Genomic DNA, 25,014 nt, shown 5'->3' with positions numbered 1-25,014 from the left:
ACAGAAGGCACTTTTTTATTCCCTATGGGCGAGACTCCGGAAGGAGTAGCCAGCATCTGCCCCCAGGGGCCAGCAGGTTCAGTTCTAGGGATGAAGCAAGACCCCAGCAGCTGTGGGGGCACCATGTTCAGGGGAGGTCCAGGTGGAGGCTCCTGCCTTTCTTCAGAGCTTCTCCAAGTAGGAGCCGGGGACGAAGCCACGCTGCCCATTCCGTTCTACTGTCCACCAGCCATCCTCCCCTTCCTGGATGACCTCCAGGATGTCCCCTGTGGAGATGTCCAGCTCATCGGGATTCTGTGCAGAGATTCAGAGCACACACAGGTCGGAGGGGCCTTCTGAGAGACAGCTGGGCTGAGCTGGGCCAGTTCCTCGGGGACATAGGCTATGGACACCCCATGGAATTTGGCACTGTAGACCTTGTACAACCTGGCCTGCTTTCCTCATCACCTCCCTGCTGCTCCCTTCTCCAACACTCAGCTCCAGGTGCACAGTGACTACAGCCAGTCGGGTAAGGTGTGTTTACCATGCCTCATCCCAAAGCTCCCCATCATACAAATCCCTCACTGAGGTCTCCATTGCCTGTGTCTCCCCAAAAGTCTTCCCAGAGCTTCCTTATCATTTGTTCTTGACCTGTCTCCCCAGCTGGGGTTTGGGTTTTGCTAACATGGGATAGGAGCTTCAGCATCTGCTACTGTAGCCCCCCTGCCCAGCCCACCTCACCCTGTGGAGCTGCTTGGCCTCAGGCCATACACACACACACACACCACCCACCCTCAGTAAGTGGCAGATGGAACTCTCCGGGAGTCTACTCTGGCCTATCCTTTCCCCGGGGACTTCAGAAGATCAACAGCAGCACAGCAGAAGGACTCAAAGTCATGAGCAAGGTTCTGGGATCCTCAGGGGAGCCCAAGCACAGCCAGTCTCCTTACCCGATATGCGCATGCTCACGCACAATTTCAGTTGCGTATGCTTACAGAAGCACTTTATCAGCTCTTAGCAGAGCCTCACCACTCCCTGCTAAGTGCTGGCTGTGTTGTTACGTGCACTCACCCCAGGCACATTCGCAGGTGCACACAGACCCAGGCTCCCATGTGCACACACGTCATTCTCTTGGAGAAACACTCATCCTAGGGGCTCACCTGTGCTGTGTAGTTGTAGAGCGCCCTGTATTCCTGAGCTGGCAGGGTCGGGGGTCCTGGCGTATCCTGCACTACAACGTCAGCATAGATGATCTCTTTCTTCTCAGAGATGGAGGACAGGGTCTCTGTGGAAGCTAAGAGTAGGACAAGGTCTAGACCCATACCCCACACCTCGATCCCTGTCAGTAGTTTCTCAGTCTTCTCCCATTCCCTTCTCTGCCCGGGGTTGGAAGGCACATATTCCCCCTTTGGGGCCTCAGTGGCCTTATCTGTGTAGAAGTCATCACCTCCCCCCGCCCCGGGGTCACGGTTGAGCCCCCACATTATCCTTGTTACCAGCAGGAGCTGCTGTCTTGGGACTTCCATGCAGCAAACCCGAGAACCTGGGGGTAGGAAGAAAGAGGGTGGGTCCTGGAAGGGACAGGAGCTAGGCAGGGAGCCTCCTCATCATCTTAGGGCTCTCTTGTGCTCAGGCACCAAGGTGATTTATGGGCAGTTCAAACTCACCAGCCTCTCCTCAGAAAGCCTCTACAGGGTGGCTACGAGTCAGAACCAACTGACCACACTTCACAACAACAATAACGGGCATGAAGGCTTCTCAAAGGATGGTCTCAGTGTGCCTCCCCCTTCCTAGTAGCACCCCTCCCATCCCTTCATGCCATAGGCCTGTCCTCAGCACCTGCTCCATGCCAGGCCTGGGGAGGGGGATGATGGGCAGGGACCTCCAATCTGAAACCTCAGGGTAATGCCCAGGTGTCCACACTCATCAAACCCCTAATAGCCTACCTTCCAGTAAATGGACTGCCCTTCTAAACTTGGCCCATGCCTGTGGAGCCTTGCCCCATGCTATGAGGCCGTTCACTGGTCTGGTCTGAACCAGTCATTCTCCTTGAAGCCCCACAGAGTCTGAGTCATCTGGTCACTGGTCCTGACCTTGCCAAAGGCGGTCCTCGGTGCCCCTTGTGAGTTTCTGGAGACTTACTCACCCATGTCCCTGCAATTGGCTCTGGTCTGGACTGAGCCAGGGTCATGAAAGTTTGTTGAATAAAGGAAAACATGAGGAAGACATGTCGTGGGGAGGCAGACATGGGCACCTCGCAAAGCAGCGTATGCTTAAGGGCGGCATAGAAAGAGGCTGGAACTATGTCCCTGCCTGGGAAGACTTCCCGGAGGAGATGGGACTCAATCATCAAAGGCCAGAGGAGATGGGACTCAATCATCAAAGGTAAGTGTTGAACAGGCAAAGCTTGGAGGCTGGTGTTGCCCGTGAATGGGAGAGTAGCGTTTGGAAAGTGGAACAGGTCAGCCTGGGGTGTGTGGGAGACATGACTGAGTGTCCAGGTGAGGGGCTGGACAGTAAGTAACTCAGCCTGTAGGAGGCTGCCCTGTCAAGAACCCAAAATGAGATGAGAGACTTGAAGGGCCTTTTTCGCCTTGGCCCATCTGAGAGTGAGGATTCCTAGACAAAAGAACCCATGATATCTGGATGCCCTAGGGTGGGAGCAGCCAGGGTGAGCAAATTCAACCCAACTGCCACCCACCCCTCCACTTTGGAATCCTCTGTCTCCTCAGGTTCTGTCCTCAGGGGCTTTGAAGGTAGGTAGGGGCAGGTACAGGGCTGGAGGAGGGAGAAGGAGAGCAGTCAGTGCGAGGTGGGGGGCACAGTCTGTGTTTATTGCCTCCCCCACAGTCCAGGGCTCTACATTCATCCTTCCTACCTGCTCTGTCTCCCCAGAGTGTTCTTCACTGTGGAAGCCGGCTCTGACTTCTCAGTCACTATTCCCTGCCCCTACGCCATCCAATAGCCGCCGACGGCCCCCTGCAGTGTTCATGCTCAAATGCAGTCTCCCACCATTCTCTGGGACCGCTTCCTTTATTCCCAGAGGCGCCCTTTTCTGTCCTTCCTTGGTGATCTCTTGCACCTGATTTCTTCAATGACCACCTGTGCTCTAGGTCCTGGGATTATCACTTTCATGAGATCTTCAAAAGGGTGTTCTGTGCACCCTGCTCTGAGTGCGGATGATTCCCATGGGCCTCTGCTTCCTTCCTTCCGTAAACCCTCTTCTCACTATGTCCCTCTGCCCAAAGGCAGGGTCTGTTCCCAACTGCTGCCTCTTGGCTGAGGTTGGCAGGAGAGAAGAGGTCATGGGGGCGTTGAGAACAGGGACACAGGTCCACACGAAACCCACACGTGCTCATAGATGCCCACAGACAGTGCAAGTCTCCCTGAGCAGACTAAGGAACTGTCACTATCAACACCCAAGGCCTGATGCAGGAAAGCGCTTAGGTCCTGACCCACCACTCGTGGACCCCAGGACCTAGAAAGGGTGTGCAACACACCTGCCCAACCAATGGAAGCATGGCACTAGGACCCTGCTCCCTGCCCATAGCCAGGCAGAGAGGGGTCCTGGAAAAGTCTGGAGAATTTTGTGGTCCAGATCCCATGCCAGCTGCGGATCACAGCCACCACAGCCTGAGAGTCCAGGGCACCAAGGACTAGGAGCAAGGCCCACGGGCTAGGAGAAGTGGCCCAGAGCTCTGAATTCAGTTGCCAGTAAACAACTGGGGTGGGATGATCTATTAAATGTCTGGGTCACTTGACCCAAGGCTCCACAAGACTGCTTTGAGCTAAGTGGGCTGCTAACCACAAGGTGGGTGGTTCAAAGTCATCAGCCACTTGGGAGAAAAATGGGGCTGTCTGCTCCCACCCGTAAAGCTTTACAGTCTTGGAATCCCTTATATAAGAACCAACACAACCATTGCTGTGTATTTGGTTTGGGTTTGTCCCCACAGAGTGCCCAGCACATAAACACTGCACCAGGCATGAAGTGGTGGTGGTGGTTATGTGCCATGGAGTCCAGCGACCCTACATAGGATTTCCGAGGCTATAAATCTTTACCGAAGCAGAAAGCCTCATCTTTCTAGATACTCAGTAAATACAAAGGGGCAGCAAAAAGTTCATGGGAAAATTCCATAATCTTTTTCATTCCATTTTCTATGAATGTTTTGAAGTCCCCTTGTATGTGTGGGATGAGCTGCTGCAGGGGGAGAGATGGGACCCACTTCCTGACCCTCTCCTCCATGGCCCAGCCTCTGTGTGCTGCCAGTGGATGCTCACCTCTTTATCATGCCGCAGGATGACTGTACGCCTGGGCTGCCGGACGGGGTGAGCTCCCGATCATAGTAGTTCACATAGGGCACCGGGGCTGTGGACAGCAAGCCTGTGAGGCCCAGGCGGCAGAGGGCAGGGCAAGCAACACCTTGTGCCATCCAACACCCCAACCTGGCTCGACCAAGAGATCTAGGCTGGTGCCCCATTTTCCAGTCTGGTGCTGGTCCAATCTGGCACCTGGGGGTTCCATGAGAGACCCTGCTGTGGGTGGGTGGGTACCCACCAAAACTGAATTTTCTGGACTTATAATTTAGTGGAAACAATTGATGAAGTAGGAGTTGATCAGCATAATACAGGCTGGGGTGAGGCCCCCTTAGAGGCTCCCTGAGCAGGCTAAGGAGCTGTGGTCATCGATGCCCAAGGCCTGAACAGGAGAGTGTGTAAGTCCTGAGGCTGAACCACCATTCATGGGCCCCAGAACCTAGAAGAGGTATGCAACACACCTGGGCAACAAATGGGCTCTGAGGAGGTTCCTCGTCTCTAACCCTCATCCTTACCTCCCCCCTTCTGGGCCTTAGAGTGTTCTTCAGCTCTGCTTGTCCACTGTCTTGTCCCCAGCCCCTAGCCCTGGTCTGGCCAAGGCTCCTGCAGACAGAGGAAGCTGTGAGCCACCCTAGCCCTGTCCTGTACTTAAGACTCGGAGAACCCAGGGTCAGGTGTTCTGAAGACAGCGAGCCTCACCCGGGGGCTCGGTGCCCGTGCTCTTGGCCTGGATGAAGCCATTGATGTCGGTATCCACGCTGCAGCCTTCCAGGGTCAGCCGTACCTCCTCGTAGAGCTGAGAGGGGAGAGGAGGGAGACTGTGGGTCAGCCAGGTCTCATCTCGATGCCCCCTAGGCTGAGGCCCTGCCCTTCATGGGTCTGAAATCCACTCTACCGGCGTCCTTTAGCTTAGCACCTGTGTTCAGAGACCTGCCTGAAGGGCCAGTGCCCTGGCTGATAGCTGAGTCTCTCCTGCTCTCTGAACACCATTATGTGTGAGAGACTTGCCTATTCTCTGAGGTAGACATGATTTCCCCATTTTACAGGTGAGGAAGCTCAGAGAAGGAAAGTGACTTGCCCAAGGTCACAAAGCAGGAATGCAATGCATCAGGGTATTGAATCCCAATATGAAGGACTGGAGGACTGGGCAGTGTTTCATTCTGTTGTGCATACGGTTGCTATGAGTCAGTATCGACTCGATGGCACCTACCAACAACAACAATGAAGGCGCTCAGAGCCCATGCTGTTCATGGGCAGGAGGAGTCAGCCAAGGAAGAACAGTGGGCTTCAGGGAGTCCGGGCTGCCCTACTCAGCTCTGGGGCTGCGTTAACAGAGGTCTGGGACCCTCATAGGGGAGGGGAGGTGGGAGTTGGATGTGGCAGTAGCCCCTCTCTGATGGGGAGGACATGGCCCACACTAGTCATTATATTGGGTCCAGTCAGGGGAACCAGGACACCCTGGAGATGTCTGGGGACCAAGCAGAGACGGGTCCTCCAGTCTGTCTGTAGACCTCTGAGGGGCTGGGTCAATGTCACCCCTGCCTGCTCCCTGGGGAGCACCAAGGACAGAGCCAGGAGCCTGGGGGTGGGGTACAAAGAACAACAGTCTTCAAAGCAGAGAAGCCTGTGGGAGCAAAGGGTGAGCAGCTATGGTCAGAGCCCCAGGATCAGGGTCCGACCACGGACGGCGGGTGCCTGCTGACTGACTCAGATGAGGCTGACCTCGCTGTGGCCCTCTCCCTACCCTGGCCCCCACCTCGTCGTCCTTGACACACTGCATGGACAGCTGGTTGCAGTGTACCCACAGGGAGTTGCGTAGGATGGTCAGCCGGTCGAACTCCTGCAGCTGGAAGGCCTGAAGGGGAAGAGGATGTGGAAGGTGAGCTGGGCCCCACCCACAGCTCAGCTAGGACTGACCAGCCCCCTCTGCTGAAATGGAGACCCTCCCTTATCATTGGGCTGCTAACCACAAGGTCGGCAGTTCAAACCCACGAGCTGCTGGTGGAAAAGATGAGGCTTTCTGCTCCAGCATTTCCACTGTGTCCTATACGGCCCCTATGAGTTAGAATTGGCTCAGTGACAGTAGTTTTACTGATAAACCCCCCTTCAACTCCATGCCAACCCCGAGGCTTCTGGGAAGGGACGTTGCACTTCCTGTTAGATTCCTGCCCTCGCCCTTACTCCAAGCCCCACCACACACTGGAAAAGGCCTAGGGAGTAGAAAGGGGAACACTCAACCCGAAGTCCTGAGGCCTATCCCATCGGCAGGGGCCCAAGGACACTAAAAGTTTTGTCTGAGTCTCCCGTCTCAGCAAAAAGGAGTGAGAACTTGCACGTCTGTCTGACAGGGCCTGTCACACAGCCAGGCCGTGAACAGCATGGGGATAGGGACCTAGTACAGGGCCTGGTGAGGACAAGGTGCACCTGAATGTGACAGGCGAGTGGATGGATGGAGAACGAGAGAGTGACCAAAAGATGCCTTTCCCCACCTGCCTCATGTGTCCCCCACCAAGCGGCTACCACCAGGGTAGACTCTCTCCCATTTTGCAGCTAGGGAAACTGAGGCTCCGGAATGTGGTAACTCACCTCGCAGGTGGTCCGGTGCTCCTGCTCCCACTCACCCTGCACCTTCTCCAGCTGTTCAATGTTCTGTCTGTACACCCGATCTGGAAGCACAGGCAGCCCTTAGGGAGGTGGAGTGGCTGAGACACCCCCTATCCCAAACACAAGCTCCTCCACGCCTCTCAACTCCCAGAGGCCCCACTGCCCTGCGAGGCCTTCCCTGACCCTGAGTGGTGCCTTATCTGAGTGAGGTCGGGGCTGCCCTCTGGTCTTCCTCTTTACAGAGAGCCTCTGCTGCCCCGCTCTGCTCTGAGCTGCCAACAGCTGAAGTGGGGTGCTGGATTCACATTCAGAGTCCAGGCCCCTCTCACCACCCCCAGAACCCACTCCCTCATCTTTTAGATGGCAAACGGAGGCTTAGAGAGGGCAGCGGTGCCTTGCAGGAGGCCCATCGAGACAAGGCTGGGAGGTGAGCAGGCTTGGTGCATGACCCCCATCCCCAGATCTGGGGAGTAGCTGAGTCCTGGGAGAGAAAGAGTAGCAAGGAGAGCCTTTCTAGAGGAAGGGAGAAGGAGGTGTGCCAACAGGGAAAAGGGGTGCTGGGGGATTCTGGCATCAGGTGAAGGATAGAGGAGACTGAAGCCCAGAGAAAGCTGTGTGTGTACAAGTTTGTGTGTGTGTGTGTGTGTGATATATATAATTGGCTGTGTGACCTTGAGCAAATTACTTTACCACTCTGTTCCTCATCTGTTAAAAAATGGGAGATAAAAATACCACCTACCTTAAAGGACCATTTACATAAAATATGTAAAGCTCTGAGAATGGTCTTGGCTAATGAGAGAACACGTTTGTATTGCAGAAATACAGAAAGAGTGTGACATGCACGGGATTGTGTAGTTGGGTGTGAATGTCGGTGTCCCCAGGACTAGGAAGAGTATGGTGGGACAGAGAAGGCAGGCAGGGCTCACATACCTGCCTCAGTGGCTGAGTCCTTGCACTGCTTGGCTTTGTTCTGGCTCTGAGGAGACACAGAAGCAGCGCTGAGTCTGCAGGGAAGGAACCAGAACCCACCCAGCCCAGTCCAGAGCCCTGAGGCTCTGCCATTCCCTCTCCAACCTCCCAGGAAACACTCAGATTCCATGATTTATGGCTAGCTGCACCTCATGAAGGAACCCAGGTTGTTTCCAATAGAAAGGTATAAGACAGAAACCTGCAGCCCATGAAGAGAACAGATTCTAACTAGATGTCAAGACCTACAGTGAGAAATGTAGACCAGAGGCTAGACCTTGTGGTTCCACGTGGCTGAATCCATTGTGCTCCAACTCACCCTCAGGCCCCTGCCATCTCTGGGCCTCAGCTTGCCTGTCTGTACAATGGGCAACATGTGTTCTTGGGCTCTGTGGGTCTGACACCCCCACCCAGCCTGAATCAAGGGAGGCTATCCCTAGAATGGCCTGGAAGTCAGAACACTCAAGTGGGGGCTGGGTTTGGACCCTATCTGCTCTATCCTGGCTCCAAGACCTTGGGCAAGTTGCCTACTGTCTGTGGGCCTCAGTTTCCTCTCTGTGACACGTGCCTACTGAGCCCCTCTCCAAGGGTTGTATGAGGTTCAGTGAGATAGCAGGTGGGATTGGAGAGGTGGGCTGGGGTTGCTGTAGCTTCTGCCTTCTGCCCTGTGAGCACAGGCCTGGGCCACAATGAGTCTGCTCTGAGGATTGAGGCCTGGGTACAGGCTGGAGATGGGGTCCATGCCCTGAGATTCTCGGCACCCCATTCCACAGATGGGGAGACTGAGGCCCAGAGAAGGTGTGGGCAAATGGGTAAGAAGCCAGCAGGCCCCAGAAGCAGTCCTTGTCTGGGGCTGTGTGTAGTGCCCTCGCCCGGCCCCTGCCCCAGGTGGCACTACAGGGTCCCCATCAGCTCCCACGCACCTTCTCCATCTGCTTCTGGTGACCGTTGGCGCTGATGCGCTCGAAGGCCTGTTCTGCGTCATCTGCATCCCGACACTTCTGCTCATAGGACTTCTTGGACTGGGGGTGTGGAGGGAGAGGCTTGGGGGGCCGCATAGCCCTATCCTCTCCCTCAGAGGAGTTCAACTTCTTTCTCCCTGCTGGGGTGCTATGGGTGGGGTGGGGACCTCCTCACCAGGGTTGGGGATTCTGGGGTTCCGCAAGGAGATGGAGAAGGGGTAGGAGCTGCTGGGAGTCTCAGTCCCAAGCCCCTTCCTACTGGGAACAGAGCCTCTCTGCCCACAGCCCTGACCTCTTTGGGGGTGGCGTTTTAGCAAACTGCCTGCAGGTCCCTGAAAATGGCATATACCCTCATGGTGCCCATGCTGGTCCCTCTTACAGAAGAAACACAGCTTCCCCTTATTGTGCAGTGACCTCCCTCCGAATCATCATAGACCCCAGTCTGGGACAGTCTGCCCATCGGCCTCCCAGGGCCAGGGTTTGGATGATCCATTCGGGCCCCAACCACCCAGCAGGCTGTAGTGTCTGTGGCTGGACAGGATGCTGAGGCTGACTCCATCCCAGAACCCAGCCCAGGACTTCTGGGGACCACACCCAGAGCACCACTGCCTTGGACTGAGTGGGTGGGGGAGGTCACAAGACCTTCTTGCTCACCTCCATTGTCTTCTTGTACAGTGACAGCTTGATCTTCTGTACACGGTCCATGATGGCCTCATACTGTAGGGAACACGAGGCTCTGAGCAAGGGGCTGTAGCCTTGGGATATTCCCCCAGGCCAAGAGGAGGCGCAGCACCACCTCGCTCTGAGGGACCAGATGCCCCCACCCCGAGAAAGAGATGCCCACCAAGTCCTCCTTGCTGCAGACCCTAGGCAGGACTTGGAAACATCCAGTCTACACAAATACACACACGTACACAGTCCTTCCTCAGCAGCCCCTGTATGCACAAACAGATGCAGAGGCTCACACACACTGATCTATGTGTGTGAGCAAAGTCCCCTGACACACCCTCTGAAGTGCACACAGACAGCCCCCACACTCCCAGCTGCTCACACTCACCCATGTACAAAGGCACCTACATGTACACACAAGTCCACTCCCCAATGCTCACCCATGCCCAACAAATGACACACTCGCTCCAAACGTACTCATGAGCACCCCCACACCTCGCTGCCCAGACATCCTATTCCCAGGGAGAAGATGAAGCTCAGGCTGGAGACAGACTGGGTGAGAAAGGCCTGAGGAGATGTGGAAATGAAATGTCCCTCAAATTGGGACTGAAGCTGGTTTGTGCCAGGATCTCAGGCAGCTGGGAGACCTCAACAAGTCACCTTGCCAAGGAAGGGTAGGCTCAGGAAGTCAGAGCAGACAAGGGCTCACAGATGTGCCCACACTCTCTGCACACACACACACAGGTTCACCACACACTACATCATGGCTGTCTGCTTGCAGGGCCCTCCCTGGCCACTCAACAGCTTTTGCAGACATCACAGCTCTTCTCGCCACAGGAGAACTCAAAATAGCAGGCCAGTCATGGCAGGTGCTTGTGGGCAAGTCCCACCTCACAGGGATTGCCTATGCCAGCTGGGCTGGCGTCTGGCAGTGGCTTAGGGGACTCATTTGTCTGCTCTGGAATCCAAATTTAGAATCCTGAAAGCCTGAGGCCGCAGCTGGCCTGGTGAGCAGGCAGGGATATAGTCACACTGAATGTTTGTGACCAGAACCACTAATCAGAGTGGGTGCCCTGCCTGCAAGCTCTCAAGGGGCGTGGTTCCGGGCTGGGTCCCTGAAGCTTGGGAGGTGAACATTGGAGGGAGCTTTAAAAATGATATTAGAAAATAAAGACATTTCCCCACAAACTTTCTGAAGTCCCCAAGTGTGTGTCCCATCTTGCAAGGGCAGCAGTGATGGGGAGCTGCATCCCTCACCTTCTTCCTCTGTTCCTTCTGCCTCTCCCGGAATTCCTCGAGGCTCCGCAGCTCCTCTCTCAGGGCCAGGGCTAGCTGGATGTGTGAGCTGCCCACATTCTCCGTTTCTGGGCAGATACAGAGATGTCAGACCTGATGGGCTCTGTCTGGGCCCACCCAGCCGTCACAGCTCATCTTCTGTGCCCCCTCCCAAATTCTCCTGATGCAAAGCTAGGCTGCAACCTGGGCTCACCCTTCACCTCCTCTATCTGTGGAGGAGGTGGGGTTCCCAGAAGGCCTGGCCCCATGTAGCCTGGGGTGGGGGCAGCCGGGGACTTACGTTGTTTCAGGGAGTCAAAGGAGGCCCTCAGGGAGCTGCAAAACAGAAAAGCCAGGTCAGCAGGAGGCCAACACAGTGTGGGCTAAAGGTCCGTTGACCTCAGGAACTGATTTGAGCGGAGGAGGAGGGGGTGTTCAGCAGATGACACATGCTGCTCTGAACGGAATGAAAGATACCCTAGCCAGACAGTGACCATCCGTACAACTCCAAATGTGCTTTCTGGAAGGCCAAGCCCTCTCTATGGGATTTAGAAAGCAAAGCACACATCCCCCTGTGGGAAAAGAGGATGTCATCAAAGCCCACAGCTCCACTGGCTCCAAGCTGCATTCTAAGAGAAGGTGAGATTGTCTTGCAGACGCTCCCTCTTGAACCTCTCTCTTCCATAGGCAGAGCCTCACTCCATCTCTTCTGGTTCCCAGACTCCTCCGCAGAGTTTGGAGTAGGGGAGGGTAGTATTGAGATCTGGGGATCCTTTGGGAGATTGGTTGGGAGGGGGCAGGGTAGAGTAGGGTAGGGCACAAGGCGGGAGAGATATGAGGGGACTTAGCAGGCTGAGGCAAAGGCTGGAACAGACAGGATACACAGGTTCTGAAAGGGAGAAGTTCTTCCCCATCTCAGTCTTGGGGGGCTGAGTGGTGTGCCAGGAAGGGAGTGGGTTTGAGGGACAGAAGGGAAAGCAAATGAGCTTACTTTAGGGTGCACTGAGTTTGGGGACAGGAGGCAGCAGGTGAGCCAATCTGGAACAGAGATGTGGACACTGTCAGCTTCAGGAGGAAGCAGGGAAGAGGCTGGCATCAACCTCGCTTGGAGGAGGAAGAGAGTGTGCCTTCATGTAACATATGGAATATATACTAAAAAGTATTTGTTATTTTTCTGCATTTTATCTGCCAAGTTGTGCGAGGGCGCTCGCCCACAGAGCCCCAGGCAGAGGTCAAGCCTGAGCAAAGGTGCAGGCTGATGAGCAACAAGGCAAAGGTGTCTCTGGGGCAGAAACAGGGAGAGAGCACCTGTTCCCCCGTGCCCCCCCCCCCCACTGCAGTTTGGCTCTTGGGGAGGGGAGAGAGTGTGAAAGCTCAGCCTAGGAAACCAACAGGATCTGAGTAGAGGCTTCTTTCTGCTCTAGACTCCTACATGCCTTAGAAGCAGACCTTAGAGCCAAATGGCATGAGCTTAATTCAGGTTCCTCCTCTCAATTTGTGTGTGACATTGGGCAAGCTTCCTAAGCTCTCTGGGTCTCAGTTTCTCTTTCTATAAAATGGGGATAATAGTAGCATAAACAAGGTGGTTGCGAGGAGTAAATGAGTTTATATGTATAAAAAACCTTCATCAAGGTTTACAAGTACTGTTACTATCGTGCACACCCTGAGGGTCCCCTCAATATGCCCTCTAAGAACTTGCCAAATCTCCTTTTTATCAGGAACGCTCCAATTGGAACCCATCTCAGGTAAGGGGATCCCCTAAGAAGTATGTTGGCCCCCCTTCCCACTCCTCACCGCAGCCTGGGGGCATAAGGAGTAGACTCAGGTTTAGGGGCATGTGTCTGAGGGATGTCCAGACCTCTGGCATCCCCAGCGTGGGCCCATGGGTGCTGAGTCTCCAAGTGCACAAAGAAAAGGGCGTGTAACTAATGCAGACTGACCCCCAAGGGTGTGGCTCCTTCACTCCTAAAAGTAAAATTCTCTGTGTATTCCTTAATCTAGGAGATAAAATGTGCTGTGACTCCTTCAGACCAGGATGCCAGAGGTGCCGCAGGAAATCAAGACAGTTCAGGGAACTGAGACCAGAGCATGGCCAGGTTTGTCCGGGTCACACACAGGCTGCAATGAGGTCTCCCAGTCACCGGCCGCTTCCTGGACCTCACACTGCCAAAGCCTTCTTCTGTGGAGTAGCTCTCCTGCCCCCTGGTGTTCATAACTTCTCATGACACCCATCCAGGCCGCCCTGAGCGGCAGCCCTGGCAAGGCCATCTCCGCAGGGAGGCTCCTTCCTCTCATGGAACAACAGGGAAACCGAGACTCTAGGAGGAGCAGTTACCTGGCAGCACCCACGGAGGCTGGGGCCTGAGGAAGAATCGTTCTCAGTGCTGCCACCTGCAGGCCAGCACAGTTTAACTCAAACAGCAGGGCGCAGACACGGCCTCTCTCCTCCTAGACCCCAGACTACCTTGGAGGTGGCAGCAGCTCTGTGGGTGAGGGCAGGACCCTGTTTTCCCCAGGACCAGACGGAGCCCACCATGGTGGCTGATTCTCCCCAAGTGAACAATGTTAAAGTCTGAGCTCATGAAGGGTTTGGGGCCCATCGGAAGTCTCTGCCTGTGATATCCAGAAAGATGATTTTTCCTAGCTTTCTGTCATTCCTGGGTTCCTCCAACTTGCCCTACATGCATTCCTGTGTCTCCTGCTATCAGTCACCAATGCCCTCATAAGTAACCCATCCCATTGCCCTTTTGGACTAGGGGGCCAGGAATTTCAGTCTGAAATTCAGAACGCAAATATAGCCTAGCATTCCAGTATAAATCTCTCCCTCTTACTCTCCCTACCACATGGCGTGTGCCATCTCAAATCCTGCCTTGGCATTCCTATTCCCTGCCCACCTGCCAGCCAAGATGTGCCCACCTCCCGGGTGAGGGTACCTAACAGGAGTGGAGCTGGCCTGTCTTGCCTCCAGCATCCACAATGATGTTTTCATTCTCTCTGAACTCAGGAGAAGAACCGTGACAAAATAATCTCTTCTCACAAGAAAATGACAGCACTTTAGGCTTGTAATAGAGGGCTGGGGGGAAGGACAGGGAAGCAGGCCTCTTGAGCTGTTGTTCCTGCTTCTTGGAAACTGCAGAGGGAATCATAGGAAGTTGGCCCCAAACCTGCCCTCCTCGATTCCTGCTTCCTGAGCCCCTGCCCTGTGCAGGCTCTCTGGAGCATGTGGGCACCTCCAGCACCCAACTGGGGGCAGGATGAAGAAGAGGGGTCTGGGCGAGGGAGGCGAGCATACCCAGCTAGGGGAGGAGGGGCAGAGACAACTTTCTGGGGAGGCAGCCTTTCAGTCAGATCAGCAAGGATGGATAAATTGAGCAGGGGAAAACCAAGCAAGGGTAACAGTGGGGGCAAAGGTCAGGAGGCTGAAGAAAGCTCTCTTGGGGATCCCAAGAGCTCGGGGACCAGTTCTTGCTTGTGCACCCTACTTACCCATTACCCAATGGATGTATGCTGAGTGCCAAAAACTCATTTGAAGATGGGACTCACCCTCCTTTTAACTAATGTGGCATGTCTGCCAGGCCCATGTAAGCCTCCTAGATGGTTTGAGGTTCAGGAAATGACAGAATCGCTGCATCTTTTACGCGCTCGCTAAGCTGTTTCTGGGGTCACTTAACTTCTTCTGACTTCTGTCTTCCCCATCTGCTCCTGCTTCAGCCTTTCCACCTCCCAACTCCTGCCTGCCCTTCAGGAGCTGAGAATGAACACCCATAAAATCTAGGGGGTTAGCTGCTAGCCAAGAGGGTGCTGGGGCATCCCTCCACCCAGGACTGGGCTCTGTAAATCACCTTTTCTGGGGCGGGGGGCGGTAGGCAACTCCAAGACACACACCCACAAATCTTAGCAATGAGGAAGTGACCCAGGTCATCCTGACTGTCACTCACACCTCCCTCAAAGAGCCCTCCAGGTTGGTGTGGGATAGGAGGACCTGAGAGTGAGGCAAGGTTGGGTTGTCTGGGAGGGCTCCCTGGAGGAGGTGAGCACAAGGGATCCCTGAAGAGACATTCCAATGCCAAGAACTGGGGAGGAGAATGAAGTTTTTGTTTTGTTTTAAATTCTTGACTCAGCCCTCATTCAGACCAGGGTAAAGTACATATTGCTGTTGTTAAGTGCCATCAAGTCGGTTCCAACCCATAGCAGCCCTGAATAGAGTTTCCGAAGAGCAACTGGTGAGCTTGACCCACCGGCCCTGCAGTTCAAACAGCTTTGCAGTCTAGCGCATTAACCCACAGCGCCGCATCAGGACTCAATAAAGGCTTGGCGACTATATGTACAGGTGATGGATGCTTGGTACACAGAGAATGCAAATGGAATGACTGAGTGACCTTACCATGTGTATTAACAGCAACACTTATTGAGCACTTGCTATGTGCATTAGAGCTGCATGGAGCATGGCCCTATGGGAGGCAGCAGGTGAACTGGGGTAGATCCAACTATTCTTGCTATTCACTGGCTCTGGGTGTGTCCAGTTCGTTCCCACCTCTGAGCCTCTGTTCAGGCCAGTGGTTCTGGCATGAGTTCCCTCCCTCCCTCCCTCCCTCCCTCCCTCCCTCCCAGGAAGAGCTCTGCCCTGCTCTGCCCTGCTCCTCTGGCCACCCCAGCCTGATGGTGAGCTTCTCATGCCCCACGCCTCCTGATCTGTGAATGGCTGTAGATGGGCTGCAGGGGGCCCACTGCAGGGTTTTGCTTCTGCCTTTCCTACTTCCGGTTTGGCTGAGCACTGATTTTCCCAGCCTGGGCTATAGCTCCTCCTGGTTAGGTAGAAAGGCAAAGCCTGGCTTTGCTCTCTGCCCACCCTGGGTTCCACCATGAATGGATGTACACACACACACACACACACACACACCCAATCCAGGGACATCCAGCCTCCAGCTTCATGGGCAATTCTCCTTAGGGCCTTTGGCTGTGGGCCAGGCAGGGTTTGAACACCAAAGAAGTGCCCATTCAGTTCTTCAGGCCCCATAAAGGGGGTGCGGTCTGGAGAAATTGAAGACTATAAAGACCTTGGTGTTTATTAAGCATTCCTAGTGTGCTTGGGACACTTTTTGATTGCCACCTTTCTCAGCCAAGGACTCAGAGGGGGAGTGACCGCTCCAAGGTCACACAGTATATAACTCAGGGCAGACCCTGGCCCCCTCAGCCTCCCCAGTGCAGAGCATCAGGGCTGTCCAAAGCTGTGTCCTGCCCACTTCATCATGTTCCCCCAAACAGGGCAAGATACTATGTATTTTCCCACCTTTGCACTGCCTACCCAGCACCCACACCCCATTTTGTTCTCTCTGTTGGTGATTTCTCCTTCCTTGTTTCAGTCCCCTGTGACTCACAGCCCCCTGAGTGTGCCTCAGAGTCCTGCCTGATGCACCATCTCCTACTCTCCCTGCTATCTGCATCCTCCCCTACAAGGTGGGTCTCCTTTCTTCCTGGGAATGTTCTCATTGTCCTGCTGGCCTGGGAGGCCTGGAAGCCAGCAGCATTTCTCCTCATTTATGCTCCCCTACCCCACACGCCAGCACCTTCCCATTCTGGGCATTTCCAGTGAGTTCAGAGATCCCTAGGCATCAGTTCCCTAGGGAAGACAAAGGCATGTCCTGACAGACGTCCACTTAAACATAGCCTGAGACTCCTCTGTGCCCAGTCTGTATCCAGCCCTCTGTGCTGCCCATTTGGTTACCTGCACAATAGTCCACCAACTAGACAAATGAGAAATAGAATCAGAGAGGTTAAGCGACTTGCCCATAATCACACAGCTCACAAAGACTGAGCAGAGATTCTAGCTCAGGCCTTCTCACTTCTAGGATGGTGTGTACACTCAGGGTCAACACACAGACAGACCCCTTTGGGCGTTAATCCCCCGGATCCCATCACCATTTCAGATCCATTTTAGGTTTTCTCTGGCTTCCCTCAGGAAATAGTACTTAGACTGGGTCTTTGGACAGACTAGAGAGTGCTGTATATTCCCTAAAGGAGAGAGCTAGTTTGGGCTTCAGCGCTGCCAGCCTTTGGGGCCATCTCCCTTGGGCAGAGTCAGCATGTCACAGGCTTATCCTCCATGTGAGGAGGTGCAGCACCAGGCAGGAGGAGAATATTCATCACAGCCCTTTAGGGACTCAGGGCCCAGCACCTTGTCTGACCCTCATCCTGACTCAGTCCTCCCCAGACAGCTGCTCCCTCCACTGTTAGAAAGTTCTTCCTTCAGCTGTGCTGAAATCCATCACCCTCTCTCCCTTGCCCCCACCCTGACTCCAAGAGTGGAGAGAACCCAGTTGCTGTATTACAGTAACTGTTCGTATTCTCTCCCCTCTGATCCAGGTCTGACCTGAACCCAGGACTCATTTAATCCTTCAGAATAAATTCATCTCACTGATGAGAAAGTGGAAGCACAGAGAATCTGAGCAGGTGGGTGAGGAGCTGGGACTTGGACCCAGGCATGTCCCCACCTGGCACCCATCTCCAGCCACATCTCCTCTGCTTGAAGCCCAAGCTAAGCCCAGGCTGCAGGGGCTCTGGGAAGGGAAGTATAGGGTCATGTTGCAGGACTCTTCGAGATGAGCTTGAGGCCCCCAGGCTACTGTGTGACAAGAGTCTGTAGGCTGCTACCCCCACCCATGTCTGATCCTCCGGACTCCCAGAGACCTTCACCCAGAATGCCTACTACCCAACAATGCTGTCCTTCAACCACCTAGGAGGGTCCTGACACTCCTGCCTGAAAGTATAAGTGAGCCCACCTGCTAGCTGGGCAGGGAGCACAGTGACTGGCATTGACACTCACAGACCCTCCCTACTCCTCCGCATCCCACCCTACACCAGGAAGCCTTACCCCATCCCCAGGGCTCAGGGATCTCTTACTTGATCTCAGTCTGGCCGCCTGCCTTTTTGGCAATCTGCACCAGCTCCTTCCCGTACCGCTCCTCTGCTTGGGCCCTGCAAGAACCAAGTGTGGATGCTGAGTATCCCAATTCTGCCGACTGCAGGGACCTCTGACCTCCACGCCAGAACCCGAGCTGCCACCCATGCAGTCTTCGGGAGCAGGCTTTGCACTGCGGGCCACCGGCCCTGTCTCTACATATACAAAGTGGCTTCAAAAGGAAAATGGAATTGAAACATAATGGAAATTTCCCACAGACTCTTTGAAGCTTCCTTGTATGTTGGCCAGATATAAGAACATTTGAAAGTATGTCAAATTATTTGCCCACATTAGGCCTCCAAAATCTTGGGGAGATTCAGGTCTGGAGATAGAGAGAGAGTGAGAGCCCTGAACTTTCAGAGCAAGGTACTCCCTTCAGGTTGGCTGGAATAGGGGAGGCGGCTTGGCCACTTCCTGAGGGACTGGTGGACTCACGGAACCAAATCCAACACCCTTTCATGATGCAGGAGTTCCTAGGTAATGTAAACATTGAACCGGAAAGCTGAAGGTTCGAGTCCACCCAGCAGCACTTCAGAAGGAAGCCCTGGTGGTTTGCTTCAGAAAAAGCAGCCCCTAAAAACCCTCTGGAGGGAGGATAGTTGTCCTGTGACGCACACCGTGTCACCATGGCTCAGCGTGGACTCAACAGCAACTGGTTTTGTTTTGTTGTTCCATGATAAAAACAAACAAACAAACAAAAAACACTGTGAAAACTAAAAGAGAAAGCCAATCCCAAAACCCATATTGAGTATCATACTCCACGGACAGAGACAGACTAGAAAGAAGACAAGGGCCCTGCTCTCCCCACAGCTGTCCAGCACTGTCCTGAAATTTATCACCAGAGCAGTTAGGAAGGAAAAAGAAATTTGTTGTTGTTAAGTGCTGTAGAATTGGTTCTGACTCATAGCCACCCTGTGTAGGTTTCTGAGAAGTGGCTGATGAGCTTGAACCACCAACCTTTCAGTTCAAACTGACCTTGCAGTCCAGCACATTAACCCACAGGGCCACACCAGGACTCCAAGAAAAAGAAATAACATCTAAAGTGGAGAAGAGGAGTCCTGGTGTGGTACTGCAGGATCATGTACTGAACTGAAAGGTCAGTTTGAGCCAAAAGACCAGTGGTTCAAACCTCGCCGCTCCTATACAGGGTCGCTATGAGTCAGAACCGACTCAACAACACTTAGCAACAACAGAATGGAAAAGAAGAAATGAAACTATTTCTATTTCCAGATGATATGATCCTCTATCTCAGGCGTGGGGAACATCCGGCCCACGAAATCATTTGATCTGTCCCTGCCAAGGCAACCACAGTTCCAGCCATCACATTAATTAAATGTTTGACCGAATATAGCAGGCTAATTTTTAAGTTGATAATTTTGCATGGTCTGTGAATGATGCTAAAAATTTTGGCAGGAAAAAAAAAAAGGTTCCCCACCCCTGCTCAATATAGAAAATCCAAAAATATCTACATGAAAGCCACTAGAGCTAGAAAGTGAATTCCGCAAAGGTGCAAGGACTAAGACTAGCACGAAGCAACCAATCAGGTTTCAGACAGCAGCAGGGAGCACTCGAGAAGGAAGTCTCCGTCCTGCTGGGCTGGTCCAGGGGTGCAGCTCACCTCTGCCGTAGCAGGTCCTCCACGTCTTTGCACATCTTTCTGCCGTCCACCAGCCGCTGCAGCAGTACCTCGTATCCCGTGTGGACCGTGAAGTCTCTGCACTACAACACAGGACAGAGGGACATGTGAATCTCTCTCCCACTCTAGGGGCCCAGCCTCCCCATCTGCCTCTATCTCCCCCGTTCCAGGGCCTGGGTTCACATAGGGGCACTGTAGGTCCTCCCCAAGTATTACTAGAGGAAGCAGATGTTTATGTGAGTCCTGACACACTGCCAGGCATTGGAGCTCACCGGTCAGGACTCATGAACTCAAACTCAAGGTGGCCAATGGAAGGGCCCAAATACAGTTACTGGTTGTGGGGAACTGCTCACATCATCCTCCCAAATCACCTATCCCCTCAACTAAGTAAGGGAACAGAAGCACCAAGAAGCCAAGTGTGGCCTTGCCCTGGATCACAAAGGCAGTCTGGCCTGAGTCCATGTTCTCAACCTCCTCACGGTTCGGCTTCTATGACAGTGGATAAGGTGGTTTCTTGTACCTGACACCACTCAGGGCTCTCTCTCTCTCTGTGGGGAATCAGGTGGTCATCTCACACTAACCCCGAGTAGTGAGTACTGAGGGTGACTTCAGTTGGCACTGGGACACACCCTGAACTGCCTGGTTAAGAGGCAGGCTGGGAAGGGGGTCTTGGAGAATTCTCCAGTGTGCTTGGAAATTGCTCAGCCAGCTCTGGTAGGGGATCAAAACCAAAGAAAGCTTCCTATAGGAAGATGTGTTTAAGGCAGGTCCTGGGGAAAGCCGGTCCAAGGGGACTCAGACACAGTAGGGATTGGCAGACATTGTATCAATGGCCCCAACTGGCCCCATGCTCAGTAAACTCAAAATATTAGAGTCTCTGGGCCCACAGGATGCTGAAGACTCTAAGTTCATGCTTTCCTTCATAAGCATCCCTAGAAATTCCTGAGAGGGCTTGGCCCAGGTTCAGCTGCCCGCAGCTTGACAGGCTGGTCATCCAGGGTCCCAACAGGAGGAGGCTCTCTCCCTATCCTCCTGCAGACCATCTTAGTGCAAACATCAGCCCCAGGTCCAGGATTGGTGCTGCTGGGCCAGGCTTCCATTTCTGGGACTCTCATGTGCAGCTATTTACCCACTTAGCAACAGCAACCTGAGCTTCCTGTCACTTCGGCCTCAGCCCTCCTGACCCCAGGTCAGAAACCTCAAAGCGGTATCTTGTCCAGTGCCCCACAGTCTTAGGAGGAAACTGCACCCCAGAGAGGGGAAGGCTTACTTGAGGCACAGGGGCAGAGCTCAGTCAAGACTCTAAACTCAGGGGAAGATGGGGAGCTTGGAGTGGGAGACAGACTCGAGGGTATCCTATAGCAGGATACCTGCCCCACCCCTCCACCCCCCCACCCTGTGCATAGCCCGGAGACCCCCCAGGTAGAAACAGAAGCAAAGCCAAACCTACATTGGCCATTCTGGAAGAGTCTGAATGCAAGAGACACTCTGCAGGCTGGTCCCCAGGAGTGCACGTCCCCAGACTGTGGCAGGCTGAGTTCTGCCCAGCCCCTGCTGAGCAGCAAGCTGTGCCAGCTACTGTGACCAGGCTGTTCCGAGGAAGTGCTCCTGATGAGTGCCTCCCTGCACCCACTCCCCCAGCCTGCCCCTCCCCTTCCCAATCACTCCTAAATGACATGGATTCTGACTCATTGGTCAGAGCTGGGCAGAGCCAGGGTTCAGTAGGATGTTGAGGAACTGAGAGAACTCAATCAATTAGTCGGTCATGCAGGTCTGACACTGAAGGCCCAGCACCAGAGTTGTCCCTCCTGGGGGCTGTCCAAGTTTCCACATCCTGCATCCACCAGGGCCCAGACTGACGTTTCCAAGACTGGGCCACTGGCCTCCTCTGGTCCACCCTCAGCCTCTACCCCCTGAAACTTGTCTGCAGTCTGGCCCTTTGTGAAATCACCATTTATCAAGTCCACCCGTCACTCCCTGCACATCAACAGTCTCACATATCTCACGGAATCGTCACTGGGAAGGGGGATGGTGACAAAGAGGCCTAAAGAGGGAAGTGATGGCCAAGGTCACACAAATGGTAAAGGGCAGACTTCAGATGTGAATCCAGCTTGACTTGTCCCCCAAATCACATGTCTAAATCAGCTGTTTGATAGGCAGATGAGTAACTCATTTTCATTTTGCAACATCAAATAATTATTTTGTAAATTATGGCAAATGTATGTATGTAACAGAACTCTTGCCATTTCAACAGTCTTCACATCTAAAGGTCAATGACATGGATTCCGTTCATCATGTTGGATTCATCACCATTATCTTTATCCAGACTTTTCCATCACCCTTTATGGAATCTCAGCGTCCCCTAAGTCAAGAGTCTCCTGCTTCTCCCAACACCCCAGTCTGCTCCTGGTAACCACTAATAAAATTAAGACTGTATACACTTAATCTAGTCTGGATATTTCAATAAGAGGGATCATATGATATCTGCCCTTTTATGACTTATCGATTTTACTTGGCATGTTTTCAAGGTACATCCATGTTATAGCGTGTGTCAGGATCTCATTCCTTCTTAAGGTTAAATACTATTCCATTGGAGTCATGGTGTGGCACTGTGGGTTAATGCACTGGACTGCAATGTTGGTTTGAACCACAAAGTAGGTGGTTCAAGCTCACCAGCTGCTCCTTGGAAACCCTATACACAGGGTCGCTATGGGTCAGAACCAATTGGACGGTATTTAACAACTACTCCATTATACGGATAGACCGCATTTTGTTTATCCATTCATCTGCACATAAACACATAGCTTGTTCCACCTTTTGGCTGTTGTGGATAACACTGCACTGACCACTTGTATACAAGCATCTGTTGACATTCCTGATTTCAAGTCGTTTGGATCTGTATCTAGGAGTGGAACTGCTGAGTCACGTGGTGTGGCTCAATGAATCAGCACTGGACTGTGAACCACAAGATCGGTGTTCAAATCCACCAGCTGCTCCTCGGAAACCCTACACAAGGTCGCTATGAGTTGGCACCGACTTGATGGTACTTAACAACAACAATACAATACAGTCACTCTACCTTTATCTTTGTGAGGAGCCACCAGACTGTTTTCCACAGTGACTATACCATTTTACAATCCCACCAACAATGAAGGAGGTTCAAATAATGATTTATAAAGAGTCATTTTGGGGGAAAACTTTTTATTGTGAATTGAGAGAAGGTTTACAGAGCAGATCATCAGTTTTACATCCAACAATTCATGTTCTTTGTTTCATCTCAAGGATTGCAATCCCTTTCATGTAACAGCAGTTACCCTACTTCCTCCCTGGGGTTTTTATTTCCATTCCACCCTCCTTCCCAACCCCTCCGAATCTTGTTCCCAGATAAATGTTGCCCTTGAATCATTCCGTGCTGAGCACACCTCACCAGTGTTGTTGTCCCTTCTAGATACCTAACCACAGTTTGATTGAAAATTGGGCCATGAGGATGAGTTCCATGCCAGATCTGAAGTGGCTCCTTATCTTGGGTTCCTCCATCTCTTTCTGACCAATGAGTCTGATCTTTTTTATAACTTTGAGTTTTGTTACACATCGTCTCCCACTCGATCTGGAATCTTCTACTGGGATCCCTTTCAGAGCAGTTGATAGTGGTAGTTAGGTACCATCTAGTTCTTCCGGTCTCAAAGCCATGGCCACTGATGTTCACATATTCTATTAGTCTATTGGACTAATTGATTCCAAGCATCTTCAATTTTCATCATTCATCTTTCTTCTGCACATGAAGATATCAATAGTTGCATCTTACATGGCCGCTCATGAGTTTTTAGATCCCAGACACTACTTAGCAAAATAGGATGTAGGACATTGTCTTTGTGGACCATGTCATGCCAATTGATCATGATGCCCCCTAAGATTATGGTCCTGAGCCCCCAGGTCCAGCGCCTTGTAGTTTGGTAATGTCCTGGTGTGACACTGTGGGTTAATGTGGGGGACTGCAAAGTCCGTTTGAACCACAAAGTCAGCGGTTCAGGCTCACCAGCCACTCCTCAGAAACCCTGTACAGGGTCGCTGAGTCAGAACCAACTCTACAGCACACAACAACAACAATAAGGAGTTGTGGATAAGCATTGGACTGTTAACTGCAAGGTTGGCAGTTCAAACCAACCCGCCATCCCTGAAACTCTATGCAGGGTCATTATGAGTCTGAACCAACTTAACAACAGAAAGCTTTCATCATTTTGTCCCCTGTGTGCCTCACCATGGAGTCCTGGTGTGGCACTATAGGATCAGCCCTGGACTGCAAGGTCAGTTTGAATTGCAAGGTTGGAGTTCAAACTCACCAGTCACTCCTGGTAAACCCTATACAGGATTGCTATAAGTCGGAACTGACTTGATGGTCCTTAACAACAACAACAACATGCTCCGTCACATTCATAGGGGTGTTTGTAGTAAAGGTAAACAGCAATGTGCAAATATCCTTTGTCAAACCTTTAAATATTTGTGGATATACTCCCACTCTCCCTCCCAAACCTATTCAGTCTGTATCTACCCATAGAACACTGTTGTTTTATGGGTGAGGAGTCCTGGTATGGTGCTGTGGGTTAATGTGCCAGACTGCCAAGCTGTTTGAACTGCAAGGTCAGTGGTTCAAGCTCAGCAGCTGCTCCTTGGAAACAAGGTTGCTATGGGTAGGAACTGACTCGACGGCACTTAACAACAACAACATACAACAGTATCTATCCCTATCTCCTTTAACCCTTGCATCCTGCCTCATGTCTTTACCTGTCTTCATCGTATTCCTGCCAACCTCCCTCTCGCTGTATATTGCCTTCCCTGTCACCTGAGTTAACTTGTGTCTACCCCCAGCCAATGAATTTCTCTTACTTCCTTCCCACTCCTAGTAACCATCAAAGAATATTTCTTCTAGCATAAAAACCTTTTCTTGAGGTTTTTTATTTTGTTTTGCTTTTACAAATACTGTATAGTGGTCTCCTACAATATTTATCTTTTTGTGGTTAACTAATTCCACTCAGCCAAACAACCTCCAGGTTCATCCACACTATGAAGTGTTTATCAGATTTATCGTCATTCTTCAACGTTGTGTGCATTCTTCCAGTGATGGGCATTTCGGTTGTCTCCCTCTTTTTGCTATTGTGAATATTGCTGTGATGAACATGGTTGTGAATATATTTACTCTTGTCAGGGCTCGTATTTCTTTCGGATATATACTAAGTAGGAGGAATCCAGTCTCTCCACATTCTCACCAGCATTTGTTGTTTTCTGTTTTTATTGACTTTGCTATTAATGCTGGGTTAAGATAATATCTCAGTGTTGTTTTGATTTGCTTCTGTCTAATTACTGAAGGTTCAAGCCGTATTCAGATGAGGCCATGGAACGAGGGATATCATTGCTGATATCTTGATGGATCTTGGCTGAAAGCAGAGAATATCAGAAAGATGTTTACCTGTGCTCTATTGACTATGCAAATGCTTTTGATTGTGCGGATCATGACAAGCTCTGGACAACATTGCGATATATGAGTATTCCAGAACACTTAATTGTACTTATGAGGAATCTGTACATGGACCAAGAGGCAGTTGTTCAAACAGAACATGGGAACACTGAATGGTTTAAAATTAAGAAAGGTGTGC

The 25,014-nt window shown here is 52.3% G+C and overlaps 1 protein-coding gene across 1 annotated transcript; it reads right to left on the bottom strand.

Moving 5' to 3' along the window:
* Positions 1-162: 162 nt before the first annotated feature.
* PSTPIP1 (proline-serine-threonine phosphatase interacting protein 1) lies at positions 163-19,825 on the bottom strand. Its single transcript, XM_006866561.1, has 15 exons — positions 19,769-19,825; positions 19,346-19,446; positions 17,670-17,744; positions 11,071-11,105; positions 10,752-10,858; positions 9,480-9,542; positions 8,787-8,885; positions 7,828-7,873; positions 6,880-6,959; positions 6,050-6,148; positions 4,993-5,089; positions 4,258-4,345; positions 1,476-1,522; positions 1,140-1,273; positions 163-294 (listed from the first exon to the last, which is right to left on the bottom strand). The coding sequence occupies exons 1-15, from the start codon at positions 19,823-19,825 to the stop codon at positions 163-165; spliced, it is 1,260 nt and encodes a 419-aa protein (XP_006866623.1).
* Positions 19,826-25,014: the final 5,189 nt, after the last annotated feature.

This window comes from Chrysochloris asiatica, unplaced genomic scaffold (assembly GCF_000296735.1).
Source record: "Chrysochloris asiatica unplaced genomic scaffold, ChrAsi1.0 scaffold00092, whole genome shotgun sequence".
Classification (NCBI taxonomy): domain Eukaryota; kingdom Metazoa; phylum Chordata; class Mammalia; order Afrosoricida; family Chrysochloridae; genus Chrysochloris; species Chrysochloris asiatica.
This window is presented reverse-complemented; position numbering and strand designations above follow the sequence as displayed.

What these genes read in the sequence shown, in the direction of transcription:
- PSTPIP1 (XM_006866561.1), bottom strand. Translation starts at nt 19,825, where the DNA reads ATGGACTCAGGCCAGACTGCCTTTGTGATCCAGGGCAAGGCCACACTT. An exon ending in CTTTGACTCCCTGAAACAAC is followed by an intron (nt 10,859 to 11,070) that starts GTAAGTCCCCGG and finishes GTATCTGCCCAG; the next exon opens with AAACGGAGAATGTGGGCAGC. An exon ending in AGTGTGTCAAGGACGACGAG is followed by an intron (nt 5,090 to 6,049) that starts GTGGGGGCCAGG and finishes CTCCCCTCTCAG; the next exon opens with CTCTACGAGGAGGTACGGCT.